Raw genomic sequence first — 21,467 nt, 5'->3', positions numbered from 1 at the left:
CGTCACTGCCGGCTGGGGGCGGAGCTCTGTCCTGAAGCTCTCATGGAACATGGCGGGTCTCTGGGTGTGCGGTGTTGCCAGAAGAAGCTTCACGTGGATAGTCTCAGGGGCGCCACGCAGAGATTTTTGGTCTCGATTCAGGTAAAGTGGAAGGTTAGACCGTGGGTCATGCTAACGGAAAGTAAGGAGAGAAACTGAGAAGGATGAACTAAGACGGGACCCTGGTCCTGCGCCACCAGGGAAGGGGCAGGAAAGTGAGTTAGTGTTCTGAGCTCAGAAGCTTCAGCGCTGGTTTCCGCGAACGGTGGGGTCCCGTCACTTCTTTTGGCGTCAGTTTACTCATCTTAGAACCGAAATACCACCCCCTTACCCTTCCACTTCACTCGTTAATTTATTGAGTAAACCGTACTGCCGTGTGTCCCAGAGTGTAGTGTGGTGTCGGGAAACAAGTGACTCATTTGGGACGAGCAGCCCAGGAACATGAATGTGAAAGTACTCGATGAACTAAATTCATTTGCGGGGTATATTTCTTCACAAGCAAGATTCAGAGATGAAGTGCAGTCTCCTCATTTTGTTCGTTCATTGATTCACTCAGCAAATGGTTTTTAGACAGGTGTCCTGGCCCAGTATTTCTCTAAGTAGGATACAGCAGCGGAAACAAAATCCCTTCTCAAAGCGTAAGTACTCTGGGCAAGAGAAAACTGAGGCCGCACAGAAAGGGAGTATTTTGCTAAAAGTCAGAAAGTAAGTTTATGACAGAGCTGGATCTGGAACCCAGGCCTCTTAACTCCCCATCTACTGCTTTTCCCACAATACCATGTGAAGTTTTGTAAAGGTAAGTCTATTTGACTCAGTGTTAGGACATCAAAATTTGTAGGAACCTTAGGGTTCCAATATATGCCCTCTTAGATTTCAAACAAAAACTCCTTCAATGCAAAAGGGTTTTTATCATCAGCTTATGCATTTATTAGCTTCCCCTCTATTTTGGTTAATATTTATTATTATCTCTCAAATCTCCTTCAAGTTTGTTTCGTTCGCTCATTCAACAAGTATTTCTAGAGTGTCTACTATATGCTGGGCATCTAGGTGTGAGGGATACAGTTGTTAATAAGACAGACTAAATTTTTGTCTTCATAGAGCATATGTAATGGTGGAGGAAAAAATGCACAAATATAATTTCAGAAAGTGGTAAATTATGAAGAAAACTAGAGCACAGGCGTGTATCTTGGAGGTACTGCGGTTTGTTTTCAGACCACGGTAATAAAGTGAGGCTCTCAAAGCATGTTATACAAATTTTTTGGTTTCCCAGTGCACATAAAGTTATGCTTATACTGTACTGTAGTGTGTTTAATGTGCAATAGCATTATGTCTAAGAAAACAATATACATGCCTTAGTTAAAAAAAATACTTTATTGCTAAAAATGCTAACCATCATCTGAGCCTTCAGAGAGTCATAATCTTCTTGCTGGTGGAGGGTCTTGCCTTGATGTTGATGGCTGATGATAGTTCAGGGTGGTGGTTGCTGAAGGTTGGGGCGTCTTGCAATTTCTTAGTATAAGACAACAAAGTTGGCGGCATTGATTGACTCTTCCTTGAATGATGATTTTTCTGTAGCATGCAATTCTGTTTGATAGCATCTTACCCACAGTAGAACGTCTTTCAATATTGGAATCAATTCTCTCAAACTCTACGCCTTCTTTATCAACTAAGTTTTTGTAACGTTCTAAATCCTTTGTTGTCTTTTCAACAATCGTCACGGTATCTTTAGCCCGAGTAGATTCCATCCCGAGAAACTATTTTCTTTGCGTATCCATAAGAAGCAACTCTTCGATGATGGGGTTTTATCATGAGATTTCAGCAATTCAGTTACATCTTTAGGGTCCACTTCTAATTCTAGTTCTCTTGCTATTTCTACTACATTTGCAATTACTTCTTCACTGATGTCTTAAACCCCTGAAAGTCATCCGTGAGGGTTAGAAACTTCCAAACTCCTGTTTATGTTGATATTTTACCTCTTCCCATGAATCACGGATATTTTTTTAACGAATATTCTTAACGGCTTCTAGAATGATGAATTATTTCCAGAAGGTCTTCAAATGACTTTGACCAGATCCATCAGAGGAATCGTTATCTATGGCAGCTGTAGCCTTACAAAATGTATTTCTGAAATAATAAGTCTTGAAAGTAAAAATTACTCCTTGCTCCGTGGACTGCAGAATGGATGTTGTGTTAGCACACATGAAAACAGCATTAATCTCGTACGTCTCCATCAGGGAGCTCTTGGGTGACCAGTTGCATTGTCAATGAGCAGTAATATTTTGAAAGGAATCTTTTTTTCTGAGCAGTAGGTCTCAACGGTGGGCTTCAAATATACAGTAAACCATGTTGTAAACAGATGTATTGTCTTCCAGGCTTTGTTGTTCCATTTATAGAGCACAAGCAGAGTAGATTTAGCATAATTCTTAATGGCCTTAGCATTTTTAGAATGGTAAATGAGCATTGGTTTTAACTTCAGGTCACCAGCTACATGAGTCTCTAGCAAGAGTCAGCCTGTCCTTTGAAGCTTTGAAGCCAGGCATTGACTTCTCCTCTCTAGCTATGAAAGTCCTAGATGACATTTTCCAAAAGAAGCCTGTTTTGTCTACATGGAAAATCAGTCGTTTAGTGTAGCCACCTTCATTATCTTAGCTAGATTTTCTGGATAACTTGCTGCAACTTCTACTGGCTGCTTCACCCTGCACTTTTATGTTATGGGGACAGCTTCTTTCCTTAAGCCTCATGAACCAGACTCTGCTAGCGTCAGACTTTTCTTCTGCAGCTTCCTCACCTTTCTCAGCCTTCATAGAATTGAATAGAGTTGGGGCCTTGCTCTGGATTAGGCTTTGACTTAAGGGACTATTGTGGCTGGTTTGATCTTCTATCCAGACCTCTAAAACTTTCTCCACATCAGCAATAAGGCTGTTTTGCTTTGTTAACATTTGTGTGTTCACTAGAGTAACACTTTTAATTTCTTTCAAGAACTTTTTCATTGCATTCACAATTTGGCTAACTGTTTGGCCAAGAGGCCTAGCTTTCAGCCTATCTTGGCTTTCAACATGCCTTCCTCACTCAGCTTAATCATTCTAGCTTTTGATTTAAAGTAAAAGATGTGCAACTATTCCTTTCACTTGGACACTTATAGGCTGATAAAGCGTTACTAATTGGCATAATTTCAGTATTGTTGTGACTCAGAATAGGGAGGTCAAGGAGAGGGAGAGAGACCAGGTAACAACCAGTTGGTGGAGCAGTCAGAACACACACAACATTTATCAATCAAGTTTGTTGTCTGTATCAGCATGGTTTGTGACACCCCAAAACAGTTACAATAGTAAGTCAAAGATCATTGGTCATCACCATAACAAATATAATAATAACAAAAAAGTTTGAAGTATTGCATGAATTCCCAAAATGTGACAGACACGAAGTGAGCAAATGCTGTTGGAAAAATGGCGCCTGTAGACTGGATTGATGCAGGGTTGCCACAGACCTTAAGCTTTTAAAAAAACACAGTATCTGCGAAGTGCAATAAGATGAGGTATGCCGGTATAAGAGATTACTGAGATGAAAGGAATAGATTACATTTCATTATGATGAGATGTGACTGGAGTAGTTTGAGGAGAAAATGGGAGGTGAGGAAGTAGAGACTATAAGCATAGTCAACTCTTTTGGGAAGTTTTGTTATAAAGGAAGCTGGAGTGGAACATGGACTCTGGGGAGAATTTCCTTTAAAGATGGGAGATCCTACAGCATATTTGTGTGTCATGGGGATACTCTAGTAGATAGGGAGAAATTGGTAAAGAATTGATGCAGAAAGAGGGATAAATAGCTGGAAGAGTCTTTGAGTAGGCACAGAGGAATAGTGTTACGATTTTCTTGACTAGACATTGTTCATTTCTGGTACCCTCCAATTTCTGTAGGGATGATCAATCCCAATCAGATGCCAACTCCATAGAAGACAGGAGTTAGTTTATGAACATAGAAGCACTGAAATAATGTGTCAAGACAGATTCCTTCACATTGGCCCATGTACTCAGTACTAGTTACACAAGCAGTTTTAAAGGACCCCAAAATCAATAAACAGATCTCTGTTTTCAGGAGTTTATAATCTGGCACAGTGGTTCTTAACTGGGGACAGTTTTGCCCACCAGGGGACATTTGACCATGTCTTTTGGTTATTATGACTGGAGGACAGGAATCCTACTGGCATTTAGTGGGTAGAGGCCAGGGATGCTGCTGAGCAACCTGCAGTGAACAGGATAGCTTCCCACAGCAAAGAATTGTCCAAAATGTCAATAATGTTTGGGGTGAGAAACCCTGATCTAGTAAGAGAAGTAGAATGTAAATAAAATTAAAACTCAGGTATGATGCAGTATGCTCTGAGAGCAATATATAGTGCTCTGATATATGTGGAATCTTAAAAAAAGAAGGATACAGATGAACTTACTTACAAAGCAGAAATAGACCTACAGACATAGAAAACAAACTTATGCTTACCAAAGGGGAAAGTGAGGGAGAGGGATAAATTAGGAGGTTGGGATTAACATATACACACTACTATATATAAAATAGGTAACTAACAAGGATGTAATGTATAGCACAGGGAATTCTATTTTGTAATAACCTATAAGGAAAAGAATCTGAAAGAGAATATATATATAAAACAATCACTGTACTGTACACTTGAAACTAACATGATGTTGTAAATCAATCATACTTCAATTTTAAAAAAGTACTATGAGAGATCAGAGAAGCTTACAGTTATACTTGATTGGGGAAATCGAGTAAAGCTTGAGAGAGAAGAGTTTTGTCCCAAGACTTAAAGGATAAATAAGATTTCTGCAAGTGGAGATGAAAGATAGTTATTTCAGATAGGATATAACTTGAGCTAACATGTGATATCAGGAAAGTGGGAAACAGAATGTAGTTTAGTTTGGGTAAGGCATAGAATGTATATAGGAGATTAGTGGGAGATGAGGTTAGAGAGGTAGATTGGGTTTGGATCTGGGAGGACCGGAAATCCCAGAGGATTTACCTTCTTCACCCATTCTTGGGAATTCTTATAGCATGTAAAATCTGAAATTAGTTTTTGTTTTCTCTTTGTGGCAGTTTAGTTCAACTATAAACTTCCAAGGGCAGGGGCCTATCTGACTCTTCTCTCAACACTGCCCAGAAGAGTAGTAAGTGTGCAGTATATTGATTTAGATTGATGGGCAAAATTAGGTCTTCTGTTGGTCAGCTTCTTTAATGCAGTGAACTAAAGATTCACATATTTGTTTTTGATCATTCCAGAAAAGAGAAACAGCCAGTGGTGGCTGAGACAGTAGAAGAGGTGAAGAAAGAACCTATTGTGGTGTGTCCACCCTTACGAAGCCGAACATACATACCACCCGAAGATCTCCACAGTCGTTTGGAATCTCATGTCAAAGAAGTTTTTGGTTCATCTGTTCCTAACAATTGGCAGGACATCTCCCTGGAAGATGTTCATCTGAAGTTCAGCTTCTTGGCACGTTTAGCTGATGACTTGGGCCATGCAGTGCCTAACTCCAGGCTTCACCAGATGTGCAGGGTCAGAGATGTTCTTGATTTCTATAATGTGCCTGTTCAGGATAGATCTAAATTTGATGAACTTATTGCCAGTAATCTGCCTCCCAATTTAAAAATCACTTGGGGTTACTGAGCAGTTTAAAGGAGGAACACGTTGAAATAATTTTTTTTCCACCTGAGAAGGGGGCTGCTTATCAGACATTTTGATACTTTACCATGTGGAATGCTGTCAGAACTGGTCTGTAAATCCACTTTTTTCTGTGGAAGGATGTATCGTCTCCCTTTTTTTTTAATCATCATGAATCGACAAATATTTTCTTTTCACATTTGCTGAAACTTTTTTTTTAATGGAACCAGGTCATTAATAATTTATGAAAATATATATTACATAACAAGGTAACATTTATAAAAGAAACAAAAATCTGTGTCCTGTATTATGAAAGTTGTTTCAGTATTCGCTTTACTGTATAAGTAAAAATAGTAGAAAATAATACTGTTCAATCTAGATTAATCTCTTGGAATTAAAGTAGATTTCTTAAAGTGTGTTTGTAATTTTTTTAATGTGAAATTTGCTTTTCTGCCTTGTCATTTCCTTAATTTAAGTATTATAAATGAAAAAGTTAGAATATGTGTTATTTTGGTAAAAGAACAGATTCTATACCTAAATGAATATTCTCTTCAAAGGAGATGGTGTTTATTTCAAACCCTTTTTCTTTTCTGTAACTTTTAAAAAGTGGCCTTGAGTACTTATGAGTATCCACTAGGGTGATAAGTCTGCAGACTTTCATGTACTTAATTTGTGGAAATTACTCAAATAGTGAGCTAACCAGATGATTCTGAATGATAAAAAATGAGAAAGTGATAAAATTAGGAATTATTCTTTTTCAGACTTTAGATATGACTAGAGAGTAATGACACAAGAAGAAGGAATTGCTTATATTTTATCTTGACTACAGATAATTCTGAAAGAAAAGTGGTAGGTTTTAAACAAAGGAAATTGTATTTATTTTCTTTTCTAGGGTGACTCCTTTGAAGAGGGAAGAAATTAGTTGGATATATAAATTCTGGTATGTTTATTAGAAAAATAAGTTACAGTATGGTCATGCCCTATAAATGTCATCAGTGGACAATTAGATTTTCAATAACCTCTACATTGAAGAACTTCAGAAGTACCTGGAATGTCAAAGTGTTTGGAGCCCTGGAACTTAAACATTAGAGCTGTTTATCCCTTCTGCTTCTATGTGAAATGGGTTCAGCCTGGAAACATTTGAATTTTATATACAGGATTTGATTATCTGGTTTCCCACACAACTTTTACTTCTAATCTGGAGACACAGAAAAATGTGCAAAGGGCAAGGTGGAAGTAAGAGATGGTGAGGGCAGTGTGGAAAAGCACTTGGTTTCATGTGGAGAGCTGCAAAGCCAGCATTCATGTAAATGTTAGGGCCAAAGAAATTACTCCTTCATAACCTGGAGCAGTTTCTCAAAATTTAATGTGCTTATGAATCACTTGGGATCTTTTTAAAATGCAGATTCTGATTCTGTAGGTCAAAAGTGGGTCCTGAAATTGTCTATAAAGCCCCTAGGTTATTCTGATGATGTTTTGAGTACCATGACCCTAGAAGCTAGTATTGAGGTGGGAGACAAGTACTGCCCCCTGCAACCGCAGTCCTGGAACGTTTAGCTGGTAGGGAAGGTAAACTGCACATTCATCAATAACTCTAGAGGGCATCACTGGTTTACAGCCCAATATAATATATCAGAATAATGACCTATAGTTTTCCTGGAAAGATTAAATTAGGTTTGCTAACTTGTTTCCTGAGATAACTAAAAACATATAAAAGGTTTACTTTTTAAAAAATTAAATGATTACTATATAAAAGTGTTAGCAGTTTTACTCTGTTGGGCCGTTGAACTCAGTGTGTATGCTTACATAAAAACTAATAAAATAGAGATTCAGGGTTAGTAGAATGGATGGTCTTACACAAACAGTGCTAAATAACAAAGATTCAACTGATTAATTAGAAGATTCTAATTGGCTTTATTAAATGATTCATGAATCAGGCAGCATCCCCTCCAGCAATAGAGAGCTGCTCTGTTGAGCTTCAGAAAAGGAAAGGTTTTTAAAGGCAGAGAGGAAGCAGAAAAAAGGAAATTACTAGCAAAAATGCATTGTTTTAGGCAAGATCACCCTCTTTAAGGGGAATGGATAGGGTCTATCAGTGGATTACCTCCTAGCGCTGACCAGGAAATTCCAGATTGGCTGATTAAAGGTCACACTCCTGGGGAAGGTCAAGTCTATGATGAGGTTAGATATTGTCTGGGTTTGCTGCCCTGTGGCTTAGCACAAATGACTTCATTTTGGGTTTGTCTCCTTTTTAACAACAGTATATATTTCAAGCAGCATAAAAGAAACTTCTCCCTCTCTTCTTTTTAATTTTAACGTGTCATTTATAAAAGTAGCACTTTTTTTTAGAAAATTGGGAAAGAGAAAAAATACCTTTTCCATCCACCAGATAATCACCTAACATTCTTGTATATTAACAAATGAAAACAAGTATTTTAAAATTTGCTATGACATCCTGTCCTGTGACCCCTTCACACCATGAGTATTTCTATTCATCTTTAAATAGTCTTAAGAATAATAGATTTGATTAATAGCATATTATTCCATAAATGCATGTTACATAATTATTCAACCGATATTCTATTACTGGATTTTAAATTGTTGCCACTTTTTTGCTTTTATGTTATTTTTTAATTTGGCTTTTCTAGTTTTTTGAGTGTTGGTGTGCCATAAAACGCCTTCCTACTCAGAAGTCATTCCACTTTGTCTTTTTTTAAAACTTAATTTTTTTTCTTGTTACACTTGTTTTTAATTACACACATACAATGTACAAGTTAATTGTAGAAACATTAGAAAACACAGATAACCAAAATTTAAAAAGACTTTCACATGGTGATAATAATTATTGACACCTAAAATATGTATTTTTACAAAAGTGGTTTTGTATAATACAATACATATTGATTTATTACTTCTCAAAATATGTATTTGTTCTGTTAATAAGTATATTTCTCCAGAGTCATTTTGAATTACTGCTTAATTCTTCATTGAAAGATACATGCTATTTAATTCATCCTGAACATACAGATTGGTTCTATGTTTTGCACATACAAACAATACTCCAGTGAACCCCACCTTGTACATATACTTTTTTTTTTAATGTCTTTATTGGAGTATAATTGCTTTACGATGATGTGTTAGTTTCTGCTTTATAACAAAGGGAATCAGTTATACATATGTTCCCATATCTCTTCCCTCTTCCGTCTCTCTCCCTCCCACCCTCCTTATCCCACCCCTCTAGGTGGTCACAAAGCACTGAGCTGATCTCCTTGTGCTATGCAGCTGCTTCCCACTAGCTATCTATTTTACTTTTGGTAGTGTATATATGTCCATGACACTCTCTCACTTTGTCACAGCTTACCGTTTCCACTCCCCATATCCTCAAGTACATTCTCCACTAGATCTGTGTTTTTATTCCCGTCTTGCCTGTAGGTTCTTCATGACTTTTTTTTTAGATTCCATATATATGTGTTAGCATACGGTATTTGTTTTTCTCTTTCTGACTTACTTCACTCGGTATGATAGACTCTAGGTCCATCCATCTCATTACAGATGACTCAATTTCATTTCTTTTTATGGCTGAGTAATATTCCATTGTATATATGTGCCACATCTTTATCCATTCATCTGTTGATGGACACTTAGTTTGCTTCCATGTCCTGGCTATTGTAAATAGAGCTGCAGTGAACATTTTGGTACATGACTTTTTTGAATTACAGTTTTCTCAGAGTATATGCCCAGTAGTGAGATTGCTGGGTCATATGGCAGTTCTGTTTGTAGTTTTTTAAGGAACCTCTATACTGTCCTCCTTAGTGGCTGTATCAATTTACATTCCCACTAACAGTGCAAGAGGGTTCCCTTTCCTCCACACCCTCTCCAGCATTTATTATTTGTAGAGTTTTTGATGATGGCTATTCTGACCGGTGTGAGATGATATCTCATTGTAGTTTTGATTTGCATTTCTCTAATGATTAATGATGTTGAGCATTCTTTCATGTGTTTGTTGGCAGACTGTATATGTTCTTTGGAGAAATGTCTATTTAGGTCTTCTGCCCATTTTTGAGTTGGGTTCTTTGTTTTCTTGATATTGAGCTTCATGAGCTGCTTGTAAATTTTGGAGATTAATCCTTTGTCACTTGCTTCATTTGCAAATATTTTCTCTCATTCTGAGGGTTGTCTTTTTGTCTGGTTTATGGTTTCCTTTGCTGTGCAAAAGCTTTTAAGATTCATTAGGTCCCATTTGTTTGTTTTTCTTTCCATTTCTCTAGGAGGTGGGTAAAAAAGGATCTTGCTGTGGTTTATGTCACAGAGTGTTCTGCCTATGTTTTCCTCTAAGAGTTTGATAGTGTCTGGTCTTACATATAGGTCTTTAATCCATTTTGAGTTTATTTTTATGTATGGTGTTAGGGAGTGTTCTAATTTCATACTTTTACATGTACCTGTCCAGTTTTAGCAGCACCACTTATTGAAGAGGCTGTCTTTTCTGCACTGTATATTCTTGCCTCCTTTATCAAAGTAAGGGGACCATATATGCGTGGGTTTCTCTCTGGGCTTTCTATCCTGTTCCTTTGATCTATATTTCTGTTTTTGTGCCAGTACCATACTGTCTTGATTACTGTAGCTTTGTAGTATAGTCTGAAGTTAGGGCGCCTGATTCCTCCAGCTCCGTTTTTCTTTCTCAAGATTCCTTTGGCTATTTGGGGGCCTTTTGTGTTTCCATACAAATTGTGAAATTTTTTGTTCTAGTTCTGTGAAAAATGCCAGTGGTAGTGTGATAGGGATTGCATTGAATCTGTAGATTGCTTTGGATAGTAGAGTCATTTTTACAATGTTGATTCTTCCAATTCAAGAACATGGTATATCTCTCCATCTATTTGTATCATCCTTAATTTCTTTCATCAGTGTCTTATAATTTTCTGCATACAAGTCTTTTGTCTCCTTAGGTAGGTTTATTCCTAGATATTTTCTCTTTGATGCAATGGTAAATGGGAGTGTTAATTTCTCTTTCAGATTTTTCATCATTAGTGTATAGGAATGCTAGAGATTTCTGTGCATTAATTTTGTATCCTGCTACTTTACCAAATTCATTGATTAGCTCTAGTAGTTTTCTGGTAGCACCTTTAGGATTCTCTATGAATAGTGTCATGTCATCTGGAAATAGTGGCAGCTTTACTTCTTTTCCAATTTGGATTCCTTTTATTTCTTTTTCTTCTCTGATTGCTGTGGCTAAAACTTCCAAAACTATGTTGAATAATAGTGGTGAGAGTGGGCAACCTTGTCTTGTTTCTGATCTTAGTGGAAATGGTTTCAGTTTTTCACCATTGAGGACGATGTTGGCTGTGGGTTTGTCATATATGGCCTTTATTATGTTGAGGAAAGTTCCCTCTATGCCTACTTTCTGGAGGGTTTTAATCACAAATGGGTGTTGAATTTTGTCAAAAGCTTTCTCTGCATCTATTGAGATGATCATATGGTTTTTCTCCTTCAGTTTGTTAATATGGTGTATCACATTGCTTGATTTGCGTATATTGAAGAATCCTTGCATTCCTGGCATAAACCCCACTTGATCATGGTGTATGATCCTTTTAATGTGCTGTTAGATTCTGTTTGCTAGTATTTTGTTGAGGATTTTTGCATCTATGTTCATCAGTGATATTGGCCTGTAGTTTTCTTTCTTTGTGACATCCTTGTCTGGTTTTGGTATCAGGGTGATGGTGGCCTCGTAGAATGAGTTTGGGAGTGTTCCTCCCTCTGCTATATTTTGGAAGAGTTTGAGAAGAATAGGTGTTAGCTCTTCTCTAAATGTTTGATAGAATTCGCTTGTGAAGCCATCTGGTCCTGGGCTTTTGTTTGTTGGAAGATTTTTAATCACAGTTTCAATTTGAGTGCTTGTGATTGGTCTGTTCATATTTTCTATTTCTTCCTCGTTTAGTCTCAGAAGATTGTGCATTTCTAAGAATTGGTACATTTCTTCCAGGTAGTCCATTTTATTGGCATAGAGTTGCTTGTAGTAATCTCTCATGATCCTTTGTATTTCTGCAGTGTCAGTTGTTACTTCTCCTTTTTCACTTCTACTTCTTTTGATTTGAATCTTCCCCCTTTTTTCTTGATGAGTCTGGCTAGTGGTTTATCAATTTTGTTTATCTTCTCAAAGAACCAGCTTTTAGTTTTATTGATCTTTGCTATTGTTTCCTTCATTTCTTTTTCATTTATTTCTGATCTGATTTTTATGATTTCTTACCTTCTGCTAACTTTGGGGTTTTTTTGTTCTTTCTCTAATTGCTTTAGGTGCAAGGTTAGGTTGTTTATTCGAGATGTTTCCTGTTTCTTAAGGTAGGATTGTATTGCTATAAACTTCCCTCTTAGAACTGCTTTTGCTGCATCGCATAGATTTTGAGTCGTCGTGTCTCCATTGTCATTTGTTTCTAGGTATTTTTTGATTTCCTCTTTGATTTCTTCAGTGATCACTTTGTTATTAAGTAGTGTATTGTTTAGCCTCCATGTGTTTGTATTTTTTTACAGATCTTTTCCTGTAATTGATATCTAATCTCATAGCGTTGTGGTCGGAAAACATACTTGATACAATTTCAATTTTCTTAAATTTACCAAGGCTTGATTTGTGACCCAAGATATGATCTATCCTGGAGAATTTTCCATGAGCACTTGAGAAAAATGTGTATTCTGTTGTTTTTGGATGGAATGTCCTATAAATATCAATTAAGTCCATCTTGTTTAATGTATCATTTAAAGCTTGTGTTTCCTTATTTGTTTTCATTTTGGATGATCTGTCCATTGGTGAGAGTGGGGTGTTAAAGTCCCCTACTATGATTGTGATACTGTCGATTTCCCCTGTTATGGCTTTTAGTATTTGCCTTATGTATTGAAGTGCTCCTATGTTGGGTGCATAAATATTTACAATTGTTATCTCTTCTTCTTGGATTGATCTGTTGATCATTATGTAGTGCCCTTGTTTGTCTCTTGTAATAGTCTTTACTTTAAATTCTATTTTGTCTGATATGAGAATTGCTACTCCAGCTTTCTTTTGATTTCCATTTGCATGGAATATCTTTTTCCATCCCCTCACTTTCAGTCTGTGTGTGTCCCTAGGTCTGAAGTTGGTCTCTTGTAGACAGCGTATATACGGGTCTTGTTTTTGTATCCTTTCAGCCAGTCTGTCTTTTCGTTGGAGCATTTAATTATTTACATTTAAGGTAATTATCGATATGTATGTTCCTATTCCCATTTTCTTAATTGTTTTGGGTTTGTTATTGTAGGTCTTTTCCTTCTCTTGTGTTTCCTGCCTAGAGAAGTTCCTTTAGCATTTGTTGTAAAGCTGGTTTGGTGGTGCTGAATTCTCTTAGCGTTTGCTTCTCTGTAAAGGTTTTAATTTCTCCATCAAATCTGAATGAGATCCTTGCTGGGTAGAGTAATCTTGGTTGCAGGTTTTTCTCCTTCATCACTTTAAATATGTCCTGCCAGTCCCTTCTGCCTTGCAGAGTTTCTGCTGAAAGATCAGCTGTTAAGCTTATGGGGATTCCCTTGTGTGTCATTTGTTGTTTTTTCCTTGCTGCTTTTAATATGTTTTCTTTGTATTTAATTTTTGATAGTTTCATTAATATGTGCCTTGGTTTGTTTCTCCTTGCGTTTATCCTGTATGGGACTCTCTGTGCTTCCTGGACTTGATTAACTATTTCCTTTCCCATATTAGGGAAGTTTTCAACTATAATCTCTTCAAATATTTTCTCAGTCCCTTTCTTTTTCTCTTCTTCTTATGGGACCCCTATAATTCGAATGTTGGTGCGTTTAATGTAGTCCCAGAGGTCTCTGAGACTCTCCTCAATTCTTTTCATTCGTTTTTCTTTATTCTGCTCTGCAGTAGTTATTTCCACTATTTTATCTTCCAGGTCACTTATCCGTTCTGCCTCAGTTATTCTGCTATTGATCCCTTCTAGAGAATTTTTAATTTCATTTATTGTGTTGTTCATCATTGCTTGTTTCCTCTTTAGTTCTTCTAGGTCCTTGTTGAACGTTTCTTGTATTTGTTTTATTCTATTTCCAGGATTTTGGATCATCTATATTATCATTATTCTGAATTCTTTTTCAGGTAGACTGCCTATTTCCTCTTCATTTGTTAGGTTTGGTGGGGTTTTACCTTGCTCCTTCATCTGCTGTGTGTTTTTCTGTCTTCTCATTTTGCTTAACTTACTGTGTTTGGGGTCTCCTTTTCGCAGGCTGCAGGTTTGTAGTTCCTGTTATTTTTGGTGTCTGTCCCTAGTGGGTAAGGTTGGTTCAGTGTGTTGTGTAGGCTTCCTGGTGGAGGGGACTAGTGCCTGTGTTCTGGTGGATGAGGCTGGATCTTGTTTTTCTTTTGGGCAGGTCCACGTCTGGTGGTGTGTTTTGGGGTGTCTGTGGCCTTATGATTTTAGGCAGGCTCTGTGCTAATGGATGGGATTGTGTTCCTGTCTTGCTAGTTGTTTGGCATAGGGTGTCCAGCACTGTAGCTTGCTGGTCGTTGAGTGAAGTTGGGTCTTGGCGTTGCGATGGAGATCTCTGGGAGATTTTCGCTGTTTGATAGTATGTGGATCTGGGAGGTCTCTTGTGGATCAGTGTCGTGAGCTTGGCTCTGCCACCTCAGAGGCACAGCCCTGATGCCTGGCTGGAGCACCAAGATCCTTTCATCCACACGGCTCAGAATAAAAGGGAGAAAAGAAAGAAGATAAAATAAAGTAAAATAAAATAATTAAAATAAATATTAAGAAAAAATTTTCTTAAAGTAAACAAAACAAACAAAAAAACGGACAGACAGAACCCTAGGACAAATGGTAAAAGCAAAGCTATACAGACAAAATCACACAGAGAAGCATACATATACAGACTCAGAAAAGGAGAAAAATGGAAAATATATATATATCTTTGCTCCCAAAGTCCACCTCCTCAATTTGGGGTGATTTGTTGTCTCTTCAGGTATTCCACAGATGCCAGGTACATCAAGTTGATGGTGGAGATTTAATCCGCTGCTCCTGAGGGTGCTGGGAGAAATTTCCCTTTCTCTTCTTTGTTAGCACAGCTCCCGGGGTTCAGCTTTGGACTTGGCCCCGCCTCTGCGTGTAGGTCGCCTGCGGGCGTCTGATCTTCGCTCAGACAGGTCAGGGTTAAAGGAGCAGCTGATTTGGAGGCTCTGGCTCACTCAGGCCTGGGGAAGGGAGGGGTCCGGATACGGGGAGAGCCTGCGGCGGCAGAGGCTGGCATGACGTTGCACCAGCCTGAGGCGTGCCGTGTGTTCTCCTGGAGAAGTTGTCCCTGGATCACGGGACCCTGGCAGTGGCGGGCTGCATAGGCTCCCGGGAGGGGGGTCTGGATTGTGATCTGTGCTTGCGCACAGGCTTCTTGGTGGCGGCAGCAGCACCCTTAGCGTCTCATGCCCGTCTCTGGTGTCCGCGCTGATAGCCGCGACTCGCGCCCATCTCTGGAGCTCCTTTAAGCGGTGCTCTGAATCCCGTCTTCTGGCGAATCGGGAAACAAAGAGGCAAGAAAAAGTCTCTTTCCTCTTTGGCAGCACCCGACTTTTTCCGGACTCCCTCCCAGCTAGCTGTGGCGCAGTTGCCTCTTCAGGCTGTGTTCACGCAGCCAACCCCAGTCCTCTCCCTGGGAAATGACCTCCTAAGCCGGAGCCTCAGCTCCCAGCCCCCGCCCGTCCCGGCAGGTGAGCAGACTAGCCTCTCGGGCTGGTGAGTGCTGGTCGGCACAGATCCTCTGTGCGGGAATCTCTGCGCTCTGCCTTTCACACCCCTGTTGCTGCGCTCTCCTCCGTGGCTCCGAAGCTCCCCACTCCGCCACCCACAGTCTCCACCCATGAAGGGGCTTCCTAGTGTGTGGAAACCTTTCCTCCTTCACAGCTCCCTCCCACTGGTGCAGGTCCCGTCCCTATTCCTTTGTCTCTGTTTTTTCTTTTTTCTCTTGCCCTACCCAGGTACGTGGGGAGTTTCTTGCCTTTTGGGAAGTCTGAGGTCTTCTGCCAGCGTTCAGTAGGTGTTCTGTAGGAGCTGTTCCACATGTAGATGTATTTCTGATGTATTTGTGGAGAGGAAGGTGATCTCCGCATCTTACTCTTCCACCGTCTTGAAGCTCCTCCCACTGTAAATATCTTGACCCTAAACCTAGGAATGGCCAACTTAGTCCTGCTTCTTTGATTTGTAATCCCATTACTGTGTGTTTTGTGCATCCTACAGTATAAAGTGACAGGTACCTTTAACTCAGTCATATCTGCATGCATGAAATAAATCTTATCTACAATTACTTTCATTTTAATTAGGTTGTTTCGCAGTGCAAAGGTCCTAAAGGTTTTACTTGAATGGTTTATGAATTCAGAAGTAGTCAGTAAAGTTAACTTCTGATTCCATAGAATTCCAGTGTTAATCTTAGTTGTACAGGAGCAGACTGCAGCTGCCATCAAATTTCTGCTTCCTTCTATCATGGAATATCAAGTTCTAAATATTTAACACTGATGCAACACTAATAATACACTATTCATATTCCTATTTCAACAATGTCCCAGTAATGAGCTCCATAGCAATTTCACCCCCTGATCCAGGATCTATTCCTGGTTCATGCTTTACATTTTGTTATCATGTCTCCTTAATCTTTACTTGAAACAATTTTTTAGTAAATTTTATTTTGTAAGGAATGTATTCATGTCATCTAAGTTGTCAGATTAGTTGGCATAAAGTTGTTATAATCTCATTTTCCTTTTAATGTCTGCTGTGATCTGCAATGATAAGCCATCTTTCATTTTTGGTATTTGTTATTTGTATTCTCTCTTGTTTTTAATTTGACCAGTCTAGCTTGAAGTTGAACCAATTTTTGTCTTTGTTAATTTTTTTCTATTGTTTATTTCATTGGTATGTGCTGTTATTAGTTCCTTCTACTTACTTTGAGTTTACTTTCTTCTTTTCCTAGCTTCTTAAGGTAAAGCCTTAGGCCATTTAAGACCTGCTTTCCTAATATAACTATTAAAACAATAAACTTCCCTTTTTAGCTTTAACTTTATCCTCAAATTTTTTATATTGTACTTCCATTATTATTCAGTTTGAAGTATTTTCTATTTCTGATGTTGTTTCTTCCTTGACCCATGAATTATTAGAAGTGTGTTTAATTTTCAAACATTTGGGGATTTTCTAGATATCCTACTGTTATTAATTTCTAATTTAATTCCATTGTGGTAAAAGAAAATCTATGATTTCAATATTTTTACATTTACTAAGATTAATTTTATGTGCACTTGAAGTTGTGGGGTTTAGTGTTATACAAATAGCAATTAGGTCAAGGTTACAGACAGTGTTGTTGAAATCTATGCCTTTACTGATTTTAGTTAAGTTGTTCTATCCATTGCTGAGAGAGGTATGTTAAAATCTCCAACCATGATTATGGAATTGTCTATTCCTACCTTTAAATATGTCAAATTTTGCTCCATATATTTTGAAATCCTTTATTAGGATTTATGATTTTTATGATCTTGTCATCACTACCTTTTATCTCGGATAGTACTCTTGGTCTTGAAATCTACTTTATTGACATTACTATAGCCACTTTGGGTTTCTTTTGCTTACTGTTTCATGGTATGTTATTTTTCCTCCATTTACTTGCAGTCTGTCAATGTGAACTACACTAATAATTTTTAACCACAATCCTGAAGCTTGATAATCCCTTCCTTGCTTTTGTTTGAAGAATTACTCTAAAAGTATGCTCTATAGTTTTACTTTAGCACATATAAATTTATAAGATTCATTTATGTGTATTTATTTATGTGTATTCATTTATGACTGGCATCTAACACTCAGTATTAAGTTTGTTGAGATTCATCCAGGTTCTTACATGTAGCTGTGACTCATTTATTTTTATTGCTTTATAGTACGCCACTGTATAAATATGCCAAAATTTATTCATTCATTTTATTGTTAATAGATATTTAGTTTCTTCCTTTTTTAATATCTTGAAAAATGCTGCTATAGATATTTTTGTACATATTTCTTGATGCACTTGTGCACACATTTCTTTTGGGTATATCCCTAGTAATGAAATTGCAGATTCAGAAGTTATTTGTATTGTCACATTTAGTAGATAGTGCCAAATTGCTTTCTAACGTGGTTGCACCCATTTACATTCCTCTAGTAGAGTTCGAGTCTTGGTGATCCACTTCCTAACCCACCCTTCTTGTTTTCAGAGTTTTTAATTTTTGCCAATCTTGTAGGTATAAACATATCCCATGATTTTAATTTGCATTTTTCTGATGACTAATGAGATTAAGCCTTTTTTTCCACATGCTTATACTGTGATTCCTCTTCTGTAAAGTTCCTGTGTAAGTCTTTTTCTTACATTCAACTGAGATTTTTATAAATTGATTTTTTAAGGAATTCTTTATGTATTCTCTCTAATAATTCTTCATCAGTTTTATGTGTAGCATAAGTCTATTGCAAGTTAGTGGCTTGAGCTTGAAAGTTTTTTATAGAGTATTTGGCTGATCAGCAGTCCTTAAAACTAAGGAAGTTAAATTTACTAATAGTTTCCTTAAGTTTGTAATTTTGAAATGCTTTGTCCATCACCTCAAATAAATAAGGGCTCACAGTTTTATGGAGATAGTACTTTTATTTTCTTGTCATGAAAAATCCCACTAATGCTCCATTCTATAGCTAGTTCAAGGACCCCTGTTAATTTGTTGAGAGGGGAAGGGAATTGGTGGGAGATTTGGTGTTGGCCAAATTCTGAAAGTAGAAATTGTGCCCAAGAAAAGGTATTTTGTCGGTTACTGTGACTACATTTGTAGTTCTTGGCTAGTTCAGAACCCTTTGGTAGCAGGTCAAAGCCCTTGACTTCTTCTTTATTTGTAGATGAAAGATATGCCCAATAGAGGTCAAATTTGTTAATTAAAAAAATTAATAAAATATGTGGGCAAATGTAAGGGCTATTCCTAAGAGGGGAAAATTTAGAGAGCATAGAGAAGGAAAAGAGAGAAAAATGGAGGGAACTGGATTCTATAAGTTTTAAAAGGTAATAGGAAACTAGAGCAAGAAGTGGGTAGTAATCTGGTATTTCACTTATATTAGCTTGGTTAAACTCAAAAGACATATTTGAGATTTTGACCAGGACAGCTCTAGGTAGTGCCATTCTTTCTTTTACTGCTAGAAAAAAGGGCTCAAGAAGAAAAAGTCATGTACTTTGTCTTGTAATCAGGGCTGTCTCTTCTGGTCTGATTGGAGGTGGGTTAAAATCAGCTCTTGAATGAGAAGTAAATCTGATTTTTAACTCCAGTGTTTGAAATTTAGCAGTTCATGAGGACAGATAGTCTTTTTACTCATTTTATAATCTCAGAGAGCTGTGGAGTTCCAAGAGTGTTTAGGTAAGGGTGTATCTTTTCAGTTGAATTTTGTTTAGAAAGGATATCAGTAGAGACTTGTGATTATGAAGACATCAAGCCAGAAATTATATTTCTGAGGGAAAATGAAAGGCTATCTGAAATTATTAACTTTTCCCCTACCTGCATTTGTGGTTAGTGCACAGGCCTGACTCACAACATCCGAAACTTGGATTCAGATTCAACTTTACCTCTCCACGTGGCAGGTTAGAAGTGGTGGGAAATTAACGCAACCCCTCCCCTACCACTACCAGGAGAAACCCTCAACCAACCATTGACTGGATATTTCTAATTGCTCTTCTCCACTCTACTTCCTAGAATCGCCTCAAAATAAACTACTTGCTCGTGAGTTCTTACCTCAAAGTAGGCTTCTGGAGGAACCCAAAGTGGGACACAAAGCAAACTCCTCCTTGACGCTTCTTTCAGCTACCAGCGTATTGCTCTCCTCATTCTTGAATAATTAAGCTGTCCTATTCATTCCTCAACTGCAGTAGTGCCAGGTTCTGCCTTACCACCAAGTTCTCTCTATAAAAATGCCCAAGGATTAACATGGGGCATATCCAGTAGCAGTTTCAGAACTTAACTTGCTTGAAGTATCAATTAACAATAAATAATCTTTCCTTCAGCCTCTCCAGCTCCACTGATGTATAATTCTTAAGACTTTGACCTTACACCATTGTGGGAACTGGTTTAACTGCCTCTGAAGCGTTGTTGTCCTTGCATCTAATGATGGAGCTTTAGAACTTGAAGTTTGTAGGGCAGGCAGTTAGGAAGAGAAGATGGGTGTAGAACAGAGAAAGGATAAGCTGGAACCCACAAAGCATGAGTTTATAGTTCATTCTGCTCCTGACTTTGATAGTATGAGTGTCTGCAGATGAGGCTGGTAACTGCCCTCAAAAAACTAAATTCACATAAATTTTGGTAATTTGTTTTCAATATCCTCCAATAAAAAATGTCTTTGTTTCCTTTATGATTACTTCTTTGACCCATGAATTATTTATTTATTTATTTAACTACATCAGGTCTTAGTTGTGGCACAGGGGATCTTTGTTGCAGTATGCGGGATCTTTCGTTGCAGCATGCAGGCTCTTTGTTGTGGCACGCGGGCTTCTCTCTAGTTGTGGCGTGTGGGCTCAGTTGCCACACAGCATGTGGGATCTTAGTTCCCTGACCAGGGATCAAACCCACGTCCCCTTGCATTGGAAGGCAGATTTAACCACTGGACTGCCAGGGAAATCCCATGCCGTGAATTATGTAGGGCACTCATTTCAAGTGTTCCCTTGAAATAGCTCCCTGTGACTAGTGTGAACTTTATTGGACAGGTGAGTCTTAGAGAGTCAATTATCACTTAGAGGATTAAATATAGGGAAAAATTTTATATTAGCTTTTATTTTAACCATTTCCAGGGATGTTCATTTCTTTCAAGGTACATCCAATTTTCTATCTAGTGTCATATTATTTCCGCCTGAAGAATTTCCCTTAACACTTTTTTTGTAGTTCAGGTCTCCTAGTAATGAATTCTACTAGTTTTAGTATGATAAATGTTTGTTTCTCCCTTATTTTGAAAATCTTTTTATTTTGTTTTATTTATTTATTTTTATTATTTTTATTTATTTTATTTATTATTTATATTTATTATTTTTGTTTATTTAAATCTTTTTTTTTATTTTTTAGGCCATGCCATGTGTCATGTGGGATCTTAGTTCCCTGACCAGGGATTGAAACCATGTCCCCTGCATTGAGAGAGTGGAGTCTTAATCACGGACTGCCAAGGAAGTCTTGAAAATCTTTTTATTTTGAAATAATTATAGGTTCACAGGAAGTTGCAAAACTGTATGCATTCGTCTTCTTCTTCTTTTTTTTTTTTTTGTCCGTACGCTGGCCTCTCACTGCTGTGGCCTATCCCATTGCGGAGCACAGGCTCCGGACGCGCAGGCTCAGTGGCCATGGCTCACGGGCCCAGCCGCTCTGCGGCATGTGGGATCTTCCTGGACCAGGGCACGAACCCGTGTCCCCTGCATCGGCAAGCGGACTCTCAACCACTGCGCCACGAGGGAAGCCCCTCATTTTTTTTTTTAAACATCTTTATTGGAGTATAATAGCTTTACAATGGTGTGTTAGTTTCTGCTTTATAACAAAGTGAATCAGCTATATGTATATATATATATCCCCATATCTCCTCCCTCTTGTGTCTCCCTCCCACTCTCCTTCATTTTTGAGAGATATTTTTGCTGCATATAAAATTCTCGTTTTATGTTGTTTAAACCTTTCTTTCTGCAAGATTTGTCATTGCACTTTCTTCTGACTTGCATAGTTTCTGTTAAGGAGTATACTTAAGCTTTTCTTTGT

At 37.9% G+C, this 21,467-nt stretch overlaps 1 protein-coding gene across 2 annotated transcripts; it reads left to right on the top strand.

Moving 5' to 3' along the window:
• The first annotated feature begins 26 nt into the window (after nucleotides 1-26).
• Nucleotides 27-20,852, top strand: MRPL50 (mitochondrial ribosomal protein L50). 2 transcript variants are annotated; one of them, XM_029203173.1, is made up of 4 exons: nucleotides 38-141; nucleotides 5,329-5,605; nucleotides 6,603-6,650; nucleotides 20,793-20,852. In XM_029203173.1, exons 1-3 carry the CDS (start codon nucleotides 50-52, stop codon nucleotides 6,630-6,632), a joined length of 399 nt encoding a protein of 132 aa, XP_029059006.1. In that variant the 5' UTR covers nucleotides 38-49; the 3' UTR covers nucleotides 6,633-6,650; nucleotides 20,793-20,852. The 2 variants fall into 2 exon arrangements, with proteins under 2 accessions (XP_029059005.1, XP_029059006.1); XM_029203172.1 differs by lacking the exons at nucleotides 6,603-6,650; nucleotides 20,793-20,852 and having other exon boundaries at nucleotides 27-141; nucleotides 5,329-6,007.
• The last annotated feature ends 615 nt before the right edge of the window (nucleotides 20,853-21,467 follow it).

The sequence above is a fragment of the Monodon monoceros genome, unplaced genomic scaffold (assembly GCF_005190385.1).
Source record: "Monodon monoceros isolate NGI ecotype Baffin Bay Population unplaced genomic scaffold, NGI_Narwhal_1 Super_Scaffold_5, whole genome shotgun sequence".
NCBI lineage: Eukaryota > Metazoa > Chordata > Mammalia > Artiodactyla > Monodontidae > Monodon > Monodon monoceros.
This window is presented reverse-complemented; position numbering and strand designations above follow the sequence as displayed.